The 13,436-nt window shown below is 41.5% G+C and overlaps 1 protein-coding gene across 1 annotated transcript in view; it reads right to left on the bottom strand.

The window, feature by feature from the left end:
* LOC115569884 (NLR family CARD domain-containing protein 3-like) overlaps nt 1-13,436 on the bottom strand; it is a 42,038-nt gene that overhangs the window by 28,351 nt on the left and 251 nt on the right. The window contains exons 2-7 of the mRNA XM_030398090.1: nt 12,556-12,586; nt 12,173-12,379; nt 9,556-9,708; nt 8,880-9,097; nt 5,683-7,486; nt 4,010-4,139 (exon numbers count right to left, since the gene is read on the bottom strand). Coding sequence (XP_030253950.1) covers nt 4,010-4,139; nt 5,683-7,486; nt 8,880-9,097; nt 9,556-9,708; nt 12,173-12,213 — 2,346 coding nt within the window. The 5' untranslated portion in view covers nt 12,214-12,379; nt 12,556-12,586. The remainder of the gene's footprint in view (nt 1-4,009; nt 4,140-5,682; nt 7,487-8,879; nt 9,098-9,555; nt 9,709-12,172; nt 12,380-12,555; nt 12,587-13,436) is intronic.

Genomic DNA, 13,436 nt, shown 5'->3' with positions numbered 1-13,436 from the left:
CACTTTCTTAAAAAACATGATGTGGAATATAAGATGACGATCAAGAGTTGAAGAGGATCACAGTGAATTATCCAGTGTAAATTTTTCTCTTCATAAGAATCCTTTTTCATTTTTCTCTTCATATTTTCTTTTTTTGGAGGGAAAAGTGGAGTCAGAAAATAAAATAATCAAAGTATTCCGTCAGTTTAAGCATCATAGAGCTTCATAAATCTGTGGTCCCTCAAAAGCACAGCTGATCTCTGATGAACTGCAATCAATCAATCTGAAAGAAGAATAAATGATGTAGATAAAAATCCATTTATATTCCGATCAATGTTCAGTTGTTTAATGTGCAGTTCAACATTACTGTGTCCTAATTAATTAGCTTCATCCTAAAATGATTGAGTGACTTTGTTATTGTGGATCATCATCATTCATGTCAACACAGATGATCAACATGCTGCTGAACTCTACACCCTCTTTAACACCTGTCCCAACACTACAGTGTCCATAACAACATGAATCCAATTAGAGTACAGACTGAATTCTACTGACAGACTAAAAAAGAGTGTAGTTTCTGGGCTGTCTTCATCAAAGATGTCGGCGTGTAGTATGTTGATAAAAGAATTCTGCGGAGGCCAGGCTGGCTGGAATGATAGAGCAATCTTTATTTAAACAGATCTCAAATGCCTGCATCCGGACAGAGTGCGGCCGCACGTCTGGTGTCAAATCTATGGCAAAGTAATGCCAAACGCTTTGCCCTCTGCTCTATCAGAACTCCTATCGCTTCGATCTTAGGAATTCTACCAAATACCACCACCCTTCTCTGCTGTGTGGGGCCATTTTAGAGCCTATTGTCCATAACCGCCCACTTCTCCTAATTGGTCACTTTGATAGATTAAAGCTACATCTATCCAATGGGAAAGAAAAGAAGGATGGGTCTGCCTCACATCCCCTATGAAATAACTCTTGTGGGGGCTACTTAACTTTGCTGATGTCAGCTAAAGTAGACAGGATGGTCTCTCTATACTCATGACAATTATATACGTTGAGTCAGCTCCAAACTTCTGGTGTGGGCTCCTTCCTGTAGCTTATCTCTGATGCTCACCTCAGGCCACCATCAGGGCTCCTGGTCAGCAGTGTTGTGCCTGAACGTGTTCAATGAACGATCGTTCATGAACTCGTTCATATTTTGAACTGAACGTACTGTATTTCTGCCTGATGAACGTTATTGTGACCGCGTTCATTCTGGCGTTTGTGAACGGCGCGTTCTCACAGTTAAACTTCGTTCAAGACAGTGCCAGATTTCCATCGAGCCTTCCAGGCGAAAACCAGCTAAAACACACCGTGAACAGTAATATGTAGCGGAAAAACACCCAGTCTGGCTGTTGTGTATAAAAAGGACGCTGGACGAGAGGTTTCTGCAACTTGCTTTACTTTCGATCAAAATGAAACCGAACTATTTCAGACAGAAACAGCTGCATACCAAACATGCAGTGAGGCATTACCAAACGAACACAGATAAATTCATCCTGAGCGGACAGAACACTGGCAACACCTATAACACCTCTACAGAGTTGCACCGCGCATGCGTCATCAATGTGCTAAGCATGGAGCCAAAAACAGATGAAGGCTTCACATCTGTTTTTTTATCTAAAAAGTTTTGGAGTGATGTTGTCGGATCTCATTTTTTTGATGCTGCCAACTCTGTCCATTCTCTTACTCTAAACATGTGATTTGCTATGTTAACCCAGAAGATAATGCTCTTGAACACACAATGAACTTTGTTATCCTATATAAAATGTTTTATTCACAAACAAAAATTTGCAATATCACTACCTAAATTTGCTCCTTTTCTCCTGGAACTGAGCTCTTTGCTTAAATCTCTGATTTTGTTAAATAACAAAAAAGTAATCTTACTGAGTCATGATGAAAAGTTTTTCCCTTTAGCCACTGTCTGAACTTTCCATTTATTTATTATTTCATGTTTCCCTTTCCTCATCTTTTTTTCTTTATTATTTATTTACTTATTTATGTATTCATGTATTTTTTATTTTTCATTTGTACTCTATCCTGTACCACAAACCTGAAATGACACATTTAACTAAAGCACCGGCGAGCCTTTCAAGGTATGTGCAAGTGAATAAAAATTCAAAAGACCCAAATCACATTAATGGTGTACAGTAGTGGCTCCGCTGTCTTCATCTCCCAGCTGCAGCTGGACAACCTGGTTTTACAGAATATTGTATGAGAGCTGCAGTTTCAGTGTTAAAACTGATAAAATAACAGCTGTCTGTGGTTCTATATGGGCTGTTGCAATAATTTTGAAAAATAATAGCTTGCGTCAACAAATTGAAAAAAAAAAGAACTATGAACTAGTTCAGTTTTGGAACTGTGAACTTAGTTCAAAATTTTCAATTATGAACTATGAACTAAACTAGTTCATTTTAATGTGTGTGAACTGAAAGTTGAACTACTTCATGTAGAAAGTGAACTTTCCCAACACTGCTGGTCGGGGGACCCTTATCCTGTCGTATTCCCACATTTGTCTACAGAGGAGCGTCTGATCCTGTCCCATCCTGTCCCATCCTGTCTTCCCCCTATTCACTATTGTCTTAGAACCCAGGATATGTAAGAAACACACAGACACTACAAGAGTTGTTGTGAGTTTTGTTCAGACAAACACAGAAAAAAAAGGAAAGGACATTTAAATGTTCTGTTATGGATTAAAATCAGGTAGATAAACACTGCACAAGAGCAAAACACAAGAACTGACCTCAAGATCTCCAGTCTACAGTTTGGACTCTTCAGTCCTGCACCCAGATTCACTCCTGAATCCTTCATCTCCCTGTTGTTACTCAGGTCCAGCTCTCTCAGATGGGAGGGGTTGGACTTCAGAGCTGAGGCCAGAGAAGCACAGCTGATCTCTGACAAACTGCAGTCCTTCAGTCTGAATAAAGAATAAATGATTTAGATATAGATCAATTTATTTTCCAATCAATGTTCAGTTGTTTAATGTGCAGTTCAACATCACTGTGTCCTGATCAATTAGCTTCATCCTAAAATGATTGAGTGACTTTGTTATTGTAGATCATCATATTGTAATGTCAGCATTCTACACACATAATCTAAATGTCACCACATTCATGTCAACACAGATGATCAACATGCTGCTGAACTCTACACCCTCTTTAACACCTGTCCCAACACTACAGTGTCCATAACAACATGAATCATATTAGACTACAGAGTGAATTCAACAGACAAACTGAGTTGTGTTCAGACAAACACAGAAAACAAGAAAAGTAAAGGATGCTTAAAAGTTCTGTTATGGATTTAAATCAGGAATATAAACACTGCACAAGAGAAAAATACAAGAACTGACCTCAAGATCTCCAGTCTACAGTTTGGACTCTTCAGTCCTGCACCCAGATTCACTCCTGAATCCTTCAGGTTGTTGTGACTCAGGTCCAGCTCTCTCAGATGGGAGGGGTTGGACTTCAGAGCTGAGGCCAGAGAATCACAGCTGATCTCTAACAAACTGCAGCTCTCCAATCTGAATAAGGAGTAAATGATGTAGATATAGATCAATTTATTTTCCAATCAATATTCATTTGTTTAATGTGCAGTTCAACATCACTGTGTCCTGATCAATTAGCTTCATCCTAAAATGATTGAGTGACTTTGTTATTGTAGATCATCATATTGTAATGTCAGCATTCTACACACATAATCTAAATGTCACCACATTCATGTCAATACAGATGATCAACATGCTGCTGAACTCTACACCCTCTTTAACACCTGTCCCAACACTACAGTGTCCATAACAACATGAATCATATTAGAGAACAGACTGAATTCTACTGACAGACAGAGTTTTGTTCAGATAAACACAGAAACAAGAAAAGTAAAGATGTTTAAAAGTTCTGTTACGGATTTAAATCAGGAATATAAACACTGCACAAGAGCAAAACACAAGAACTGACCTCAAGATCTGCAGTCTACAGTTTGGACTCTTCAGTCCTGCACCCAGATTCCCTCCTGAATCCTTCAGCTCGTTCTTACTCAGGTCCAGCTCTCTCAGATGGGAGGGGTTGGACTTCAGAGCTGAGGCCACGACTTCACAGTCAGTCTCTGAGAGTTCACAACCAGAAAGTCTGTGATGACAGAGAAAATAAAACTGAAGATCAAATAAAATCTGACACTTTATCTACAAAACAGACACGAACACATTTGGCTGTAGCTCAGCTGGTCAGTTGTTCAGTCTGAGCTGGTCAGTCATTGATCACAAGGTTTGTGGTTTGAAACTTGAGCTCCGCCTGTCAACATGTCAAAGTGCTCTTGAGCAAACTAATGATCCCTCAATGGCAGCTTTAGACCAAAGTGTCTTCTAAACAAGGTGATGTGATTTGTGTCTGTTACACTTTATTTGAACGTGATGTCCACTGAGTGCTACAATCACTGGAGGTTGTAACAGCACTTGTATGTATTTGATCCTGCCTGTCCTCCTCACTCACACCACCAACTTACACGTGTGTGTGTGTGTGTGTGTGTGTGTGTGTGTGTGTGTGTGTCTCTGTATATAATAAGAACAATAAACAGACACATTATAGAAACAAAGTGTAGAAACTCAATCCACTGTAAAAATGAGGAGGGCTGCCCCCAAATAGTCGACCAAGCACTGGTCGACCAAAAACTCATCAGCCAACCAAAATTTAATTGGTCGATTTGTCGCAGGAAAAAAAACAAAAAACATTTGGAGCCGTGTCGTGTCAAAATTAAGTCAAAATCTATGTGACTGGCGACTGGCCTGTGTATAAAAGGCTGGAGGGGTTTTAATTTGAAGGGCCAGATACAGGAAGTCATGACAGTCACTTGCTGTCAGTGTTTATTTTTTAACATGGCAGGTCTCTTCGACATCGCGGTTAGACAGTTAACAGTTAATAGCCAACCGTGTCGGGAAGGACGTCTAAAATATGGGATCATTTTGAAAAGGAGAAGGTAGACCCCAAGAAGGTGACATGCAAACTTTGCAAGAAAAACTTCACCTATCACTCCTCCACCTTAAACATGTAAGTAGCCTAGCTACCTGCCCATGGCGGCCCGAACGTTTGGAAGCAGAGATAAATACATTTTATTATCGTTATATGCACTAGTATTAGACTATTTTCTGACACATTAAGAATTAGAATCTGAAACAATTTGCTGGTGTCATTAACAGACGGCAGACTTGTGGCACGCGGCTGTGTCATAATTTTATGTTAAATAATTTCTGTCCCGGAGGCTAGTATACTTGGGGGAAAAAATTAATGTATGTATATATATATATATATATATATATATATATATATATATATATATATGCGTCGATTAGTCGACTAATCGCTCTAAATGACGACCACTGGTCGACCAAGAAAATCCTTGGTCGGGGGCAGCCCTAAAAATAAGACTGTTGTGATAAAATGACTGTAAAACTTTTTAATCTTCCATCACTTGAAGAGTGAGAAGATGATAGAAGATGTTTTTTCCTTTTAGATATTTATAGTGAAAAACACAAAATCAGATTTAACTTGTCTGAGTTTTATAGAGCTGAACTTTCAGATTGTGCATGTGTGTAACGTGTGGATCTTTAATACTGATGACGTCAGCTCAACATTGTTTTATAATGTAACACACAATGATAATCACATCTGGACTCACAGAGCCTTCCTGCAGTTCCTCACAGCTGGAATCAGTCTCAGTCGTCCCTCCTTTGGTGTGTTGTACTTCTTCAGGTCCAACTCATCCAGAACCTCCTCTGACATCTGCAGCATGTAGGCCAGAGCTGAGCAGTGGATCAGAGAGAGTTTCTTCTTTGATCTGTTCTCTGACTTCAGGAACTCTTGGATCTCCTGATGAACTGAGTGGTCGTTCATCTCCATCAGACAGTGGAAGATGTTGATGCTTCTGTCAGGAGAGATATTAGTCTTTCTTCTCTTCTTCATGTTGTTGATGGCTCTCTGGATGATTTCTGGACTGTTGTCTGTCTGACCCAGCAGACCTCCTAAGAGTCTCTGGTTGGACTCCAGAGAGAGGCCATGAAGGAAGCGAACAAACAGGTCCAGGTGGCCATTTTTACTTTCAAGGGATTTCGTCATTACTCTGTTCAGGAAGTCATCCAGTGTTGAATCAACAGTTTTCTTTCTCAGAAAAGTCTTCAGGACCTCTGTGTTCCTGTTGGTGTAACAGTGGAACATGTAGACTGCAGCCAGAAACTCCTGAACGCTCAGATGAACAAAGCAGTAGACTGTTTTCTGGAAGATCACACTCTCTCTTCTGAAGATCTCTGTACAAACTCCTGAGTACACCGAGGCGTCTGTGACATTAAGACCACAGCGCTCCAGGTCTTCTTGGTAGAACATGATGTTTCCTGTCTCCAGATGTTCAAACGCCAGCCTCCCCAGCTTCAGAAGAACTTCCCTGTCAGCCTCCGTCAGCTCCTGTGGCCTCGTCTCACGTCCCTCATGGTACTTCTGCTTCTTCCTCTTTGTCTGAACCAGCAGGAAGTGTGAGTACATGTCAGTCAGGGTCTTGGGCAGCTCTCCTCTCTGGTCTGTAGTCAACATGTGGTCCAGAACTGTAGCAGTGATCCAGCAGAAGACTGGGATCAGACACATGATGTGGAGGCTCCTGGAGGTCTTGATGTGTGAGATGATTCTGCTGGACAGATCTTCATCACTGAACCTCCTCCTGAAGTACTCCTCCTTCTGGACGTCAGTGAAGCCTCGTACTTCTGTTACCCTGTCCACACATGAAGGAGGGATCTGATTGGCTGCTGCAGGTCTGGAAGTGATCCAGACGAGAGCCGAGGGAAGCAGCTTCCCCTGGATGAGGTTTGTCAGCAGCACGCTGACTGATGACTTCTGTGTGACATCAGACACGACCTCATGGTTGTTGAAATCCAGTGAAAGTCTGCTTTCATCCAGGCCGTCAAAGATGAAGAGAAGTTTACAGACAGCGAGCTTCTCTGCTGTCACCTTATGTAATGTTGGATGGAAAACATGGAGCAGCCTGAGAAGACTGTACTGCTCATCTCTGATCAGGTTCAGCTCCCTGAACGACAGCAGAACCAGCAGACTGACATCTTGGTTTTCGGAGCCCTCTGCCCAGTCCAGAGTGAACTTCTGCACCGAGAAGGTTTTTCCAACTCCAGCGACGCCGTTGGTCAGAACCACTCTGATGCGTCTCTGTTGGTCAGGTGAGGCTTTAAAGATGTCGCAGCACCTGATTGGAGTGTCATGGAGGGTCTCCATCTTGGAAGCTGTCTCTATCTGTCTCACCTCATGTTGGGTATTAACCTCTTCACTCTGTCCCTCTGTGATGTAGAGCTCAGTGTAGATCCTGCTGAGGAGGGTTCCACTTCCTGTTTCATCACTTCCTGTTTCATTTCCTTCAGTCACACATTCACATCTCCTCCTCAGACTGATCTTATGTTCATCTAACACCTTCTGCAGACCAACGTTCACTAAAAAAGGGAGAAAAGTGTGAGACAAAACAAAACACAACGACAATCTGCACATTATTTTCACTTTTCCCAGGACCAAGATAAGAATATATATTGCAGTAAAGTTGCTGCTGTATGTGAACTGGCCTCCTACAGGAGGGCTGTAACAGTAGAGCATCCCATTTATTATTAATCAAATAAACTTGATAGCTTTTAGAAATGGTGCTCAACCACTGAGATGGAGGCATTGGCACTAATGGCTCCAGGACTTGTTGAGGTTTCTGTCAGCTTGTCTGCAGATCCTGTGGTTGTTTTCACACATTACAATCAGAATCAGACTCAGAAATCCTCAAATGTTTCAAAAACAGAAACATATTACAAGAACAGAAGCAAAAATAAGCAATAAAATGAAAAAGAGGGAAGAAATAAATAGACATATATACATATCTACATGATATAGTGCAAAATTAACAGCAGTTTTTTTTTGTTTTGTTTTGTTTTTTTAACATAGGTTTTAAATACAGATAATAAATATGGGTGTCAAGGAAATTGACCAGATAGTGCAAAAACAGAAGTGACCTTTGTGCAGACATACTGCACAGTGCAGATCACCAGGTGAGGTCTGTAGGCTACTGGGAGCTGCTGGTTGTACAGTCTGACAGCAGCAGGGAGGAAGGACCTGCGATACCTCTCCTTCACACACTGAGGGTGTATCAGTCTGTTGCTGAAGGAGCTGCTCAGTGCTGTGATAGTTATATGGGACTCCTGCATCAGCAGCGATGACAGCTTGTTCATCATCCTGCTCTCTCCCACCACCTGCACTGAGTCAAGCTTTACTGTTGTTGCTTCTTCTGTTTGTGTTATTGGTGCAGTTGTCCAGTTTTTTGGGGGACTTTTTTCTGTTAGGGTTAGGGTTAGGGCGTTGACTTTAAGGGCAGAAACAAGATCCTACGGCCCGTTTTGGTTGTTCTGGCGTCTCTTCGCCTTTGTTGATTTTGTGGGCCGATCGACCCTCTGTCATTTGTTGCTGGTGTTGATTTATGATCACATTTATGATGTTTTTAATGCAACTATTCGACTGTTTTGGTTATTTTAGACCTCTTTTGAAAAGAGCCTCTCTGGTGTTGGTAACACACGTGTGTTCTGTAAGTTAGCAAACCCAAGTTCTCCCAGACTCCACGATGGTGGAACGAGCTCCAGACTGAGATCAGGAGAGCAGGAACTGTGCACTTCTTCAGCCTGAACACTTACTAGAAGGCATTCAGTTTATTAGATGAAGCTGATGTTCCTGCTTGATTCTTGTGATTTGGGGGTTTGTGTCCACGTGGTTGAATGCACTGACTGCAAGTCTTTAAATAAACAGAATGACATGTAGCAGGTGACATTTTTAATTGGTAGAGATGTAGAGTCTTACATTGTACACTGCTGGTCTGACCGGCTGGTCTTGTTCTGGATCTTTTTCCACACTGGGGACAGGAGGAGTCCCCTGATGAAGCAGACTGGTCCCAGTATGAGGTGATGCACTGCCTGCAGAACCAGTGTCCACAGCTGGTAGAGACTGGATCCTTCAGGACGTCCTGACACAAAGCACAGCTGCAGAGCTGCTCCTCCACACAAACATGACTCCTCTTCCTGTCAACACATTTCTTGGTGACTACAATGATTTGTTGAGTGTTGATACAAGGTACAAAACTAACAATACTTTCTTAAAGTGTAAATTCTCTAATGGAAGTTGTCATTTCGTTTGCTGCAGAAATTAAATGAGATCCATTTCAGTTTGAAACACGATCTGCAACAACATGTTTTTATTAATATCACATGAATCTTTGATAACTTCTCTGAAGACAAAGTCATTTAGGAAGCTCTAAATACACAAACTGCTGCTGCTGTTGATGATTAGGAGGTTTAAAAGTTTGTTTCAGTTCTCTTCAGAGGAAGACGACACGGATGACTTCTTTATGTCACAAGTTTTACAAGTTTTAATGTTAGTAAATTCATTTTAGTAGAAAACTTTTAATAGATTACCATAAAATTACTGTCGGCAGAAGCAGCTGAAAATGAATCATATATATTAGTAGCAGTTCTCTTACTGTGTGTCTGAGGGTCCATTACTGAAGTTGAAAGGAAGACCTTTGGACCAGTCACTCCTCATAGACAGACAGCTGGATACTGGAGACTCTGCTCTGTCCTCCTCTTCCTCCACACAAAGTCTCCTGGAGGCCATCTTCTGGACTTCAGTCATTCTGAGAGGTAAAACAGTTACACTGACTGTGAGCTCAAAACACAAGAATGAGGAAAAGAGTTTGTTCAACAGTGGGGTTGGGCTGATTAATGATGCCATCATCCATCACAGATGGCTGACAGCCATGGACTACTAATCCCTGACCATCGTAACACTGTGATGCAAAAGGTTTCCCCACCAGAGAGCACAATTAAGAGGCGTGTCCCCTCAGAGTTGTTGTTGTTTGTGGGGAGAGGATGAGAAAAGAAGTATGTTTCTGCTCAGTGCACTAACATCACGTCTCCATGTCCCGTTTATTGTTTTCTTATTAAACCAGCTCAGTTAGACGAACCCAAGACACGAACACAGGACGCTTTAAACCTGGCACAGGGATGTATGTCGGTGGTGACAGGAGACAGTTTCCTCGTCTTTTTACAGGAAAAATGCACACTGGATGATTGGAGAGGACATCGGGGTATTTTCTCATGATCTTAGGATAGTGTGTAAATTATTGACCACACCTGAAATAGTTTACTGCTGTCAATGTGCAGACGCAGGTTCAGATATCTGCCAGCAGGTGGCACTGTCCACATCTGATGGCTTATTATTATTTCAGGGCATTTAAAGACACTAAACAGTTTTCACAGTCTGGATTATTGTTTAAAGGCACCTGAGTATTTTAGACTAACTGGTTCTTGACAGGGCTGAAAAACTTAACATACATTAGAGGGTGTAGTTAATTTTCACTTTTCAAAATACACATGACTTGAAAAGCAGAAAAGTCATAGTTGGAAAAAAACACAACAAAGATGAACAAATGAAGGTTCATAAATAAAAAAATAAAAAAACATATATTAAACTCATATGATAAGATTAAGACAGTAAATCTGACATCTAGACCAGAACATTTAGGCTGTCTGTGCACATTTAGTAAAGATATATTTGAGGATGTTAATTAAATGTTAAGATTTAGACCATATTTCACCAGAATTTGGCTTTCAAATGAGAAATCTGTCTCACTGTGAAGGATAAAAGGTAACTTTATGGCACAAAATAAAGATGTATAAAGAAACTCACTGCACCTGTGCACCTCGTACCTCAAACCTTCGCTTGTTGCCTTTTTCTCTACAACTACGGTGTCCGAGTGTCGTTGTTTACTAGGGCTGTAACGATACACGTATCGAAGCCGAAATCGCGACACTCAGATCCACGAGCCTGTCTCGCGCTGTGAGAAGGCAGAATCGCGACACAGCTTCCAGTCCAGATCAGCACTATGAGCTGTAACACCACATTAACACCGCAGCGGTCGTTCACCAATTCTCTGCCGTTGTTCGTTCACACAGAGCGAAACACCACCGTACCGCTGCGTAATTCAAACAGAAAGCCGGCGCTGCGGCTCCTAAAGAGACGTGACGGTACACGTCATGATGATGTGTGTGTGTTTTCAAGGGGTTTCCCCGGTGTCTCCCCTGTCAATCAAAACCGACAGAGACTGTCTTCCCGGGTAAAGTTCACTGAAGTCTCGGTCCGGAGGGCTGACCATCGCAGAGATTTTTTTTCATCAGAAACACTCGGTGAGGTAAAGTTTTTTTGCCGGTGACAGACGCTGTTTATCAGGCAGAAATGTGACGAGGAGTCAGTAGGACTGGCGGGAGGAAGGAGGCTTCTCCACGTACAGCTGTGGTATTTTCAACTTGTTGCCAAAGACAGTTACAGTTACTAGGTTACCTTAGTTTGGTTCTGTAACGTTGTTTTGTGGGAAATTTGTCTGTATTAAGTTGAGTGAGGGATCTGTGCAGTTAACAGACCATCAGATAGACACGCCCTCCACAATACTGCACCTCTGGTACTATCAGACAAGTATCATATACAGAAGTTATTGAAATGTTACAGAAATAAAATGTTTAATTTAGAAAGAAAAAAGAATCGAGGTTTGAATCGAACCGTGGGTCAAAAATCGTGATACAAACCGAATCATGAGTTTGGTGTATCGTTACAGCCCTATTGTTTACAGTGTTTGCGCATGCGCTTTACAGTAGTAAGCGCAATTGCGTTTTTTGACATTAATGTATAAAACTACTCGCGTTATGGTGTCCGGGAAGGTCTTGTTGGCTGCACACAGCCACTCATCAATGTAACGTCTCAGCAGAACGAGTTACACAATTTATTTGTGTTTTGTGACACATTCATGTTGTAACCGCATCTTCAATCAACGTTGAAATAACGGCTGCTGGTCACTGGCTCAAAGTTTCTGCTATCGATTAGTCAGACTGGCTACGGTGGCTAGGCTAACGTTAGCCATGTTAGCTAAAGCTAGCTTTTGTTAACTTTGAGCAGTTCATAGGCAGAAATGTAGCAATATTACTTTACCATCATGTCACAATCACTCCACGTGTCCTGACTGTCACACACACACACACCAACAACACAACATACAACAGAAAGTCCCACATTGTGTTATTTCTCCAGCAGGGGGCGGTACTCACCCGGCAGCTTCCTCTGCAGGCTGAGGCCGCTGGAGGTTCATGTCGGAGCTGCGGTGGGAAACAGCGGCCGCTACAGTGGTGAGCTAATACACAGCTGCTGCCTTCCAACCACACTGAGGGGTCAAGCTGCCTCCAGTTCAGAACAATCATCCATCATGTTTCACTGTAGACATCGTCACATACAAACTCAGCAGACATACGTTGGCCCTGTTCAAGAGTAACACAACACAGAGAGAACAGGAAGTGAGACACAACCTGTCTCTGGATCAAATCCATCAAACTGTTGACTTTATTCCAACATGTCTTTCCTCTACAGTCCTCAGGGAGAGAACGACTTCAAGACTTTGACAGTAAAATAATAAAAATGTTGGATTAACACTCACTCTGACAGCGTTCAGTTTCCTACTCCGTCTGCTGTCGACACAAAATGGAGTCTGAGTTCACCTTAGTTTCACTTTGAGAGTTCCCTCCCTGTTCTCAGGTATCTGAATCACAGTGTGTCTCCTCCCTCATCAGTTATTTATCTCTGTTGTGTGTGTGTGTGTGTGTGTGTGTGTGTGTGTGTGTGTGTGTGTGTCAACTCAAACAGGTCGCACAAGATTTAAGTAAGACTTCCTAGTAATCTTCTTTCTGCACTTCTTAGTAGCTGGTTTATTTTATTGCTTCACTTCTTTTTATTTTGATTGTCAAAAATGTTTTTCTTGCAGATAAAATGGAGTTGTGCGTTTTTTTCTTGTTATATGAACATGATCACTGTGAACTCTGTCACAGTCTACAGCATGACTCTAGTAATAAACAATCTCAGCATCAGTTATCATCAGTTTTTACAACTTCAATTATTCTAAAAGTTGTATTTTAACTCACACAGACCTGTTCTTACTAATCTTATCTATCTTAACTTACTGTTATCTGGCCGTCATGTCATGTGCTGACAGTTTAGACTCACTGCGTCAGTCAGTGTAGTTCAGGTGAAAGTGATTTTACAGCTTATCTACAGCTAATAAAACTGAGTTCTCTCCTGTTATATTGAGAGGACAACTTAACTTTCAAAGGACAATTAAAACATCTAAAACTGTGAAACAACAAAACTACAGAGAGTGTGTGTGGTGTCTTTGTGTTTGCAGGTGGATTGATGCAACAGTTTTTATTATAAGTATATCTGAATTAATAACATTTCCTGGTAAAAGAAAATGACTCCTGTACTAAGTTTAAACACATCTGTGATCTCAGTTTAGACTGCAGGGAGATCAGATGGGCAGTGAAC

This window comes from Sparus aurata, chromosome 19 (assembly GCF_900880675.1).
Source record: "Sparus aurata chromosome 19, fSpaAur1.1, whole genome shotgun sequence".
NCBI lineage: Eukaryota > Metazoa > Chordata > Actinopteri > Spariformes > Sparidae > Sparus > Sparus aurata.
Note: the sequence above shows the minus strand (reverse complement) of the source record. Positions and strands in the feature narration are given on the sequence as shown.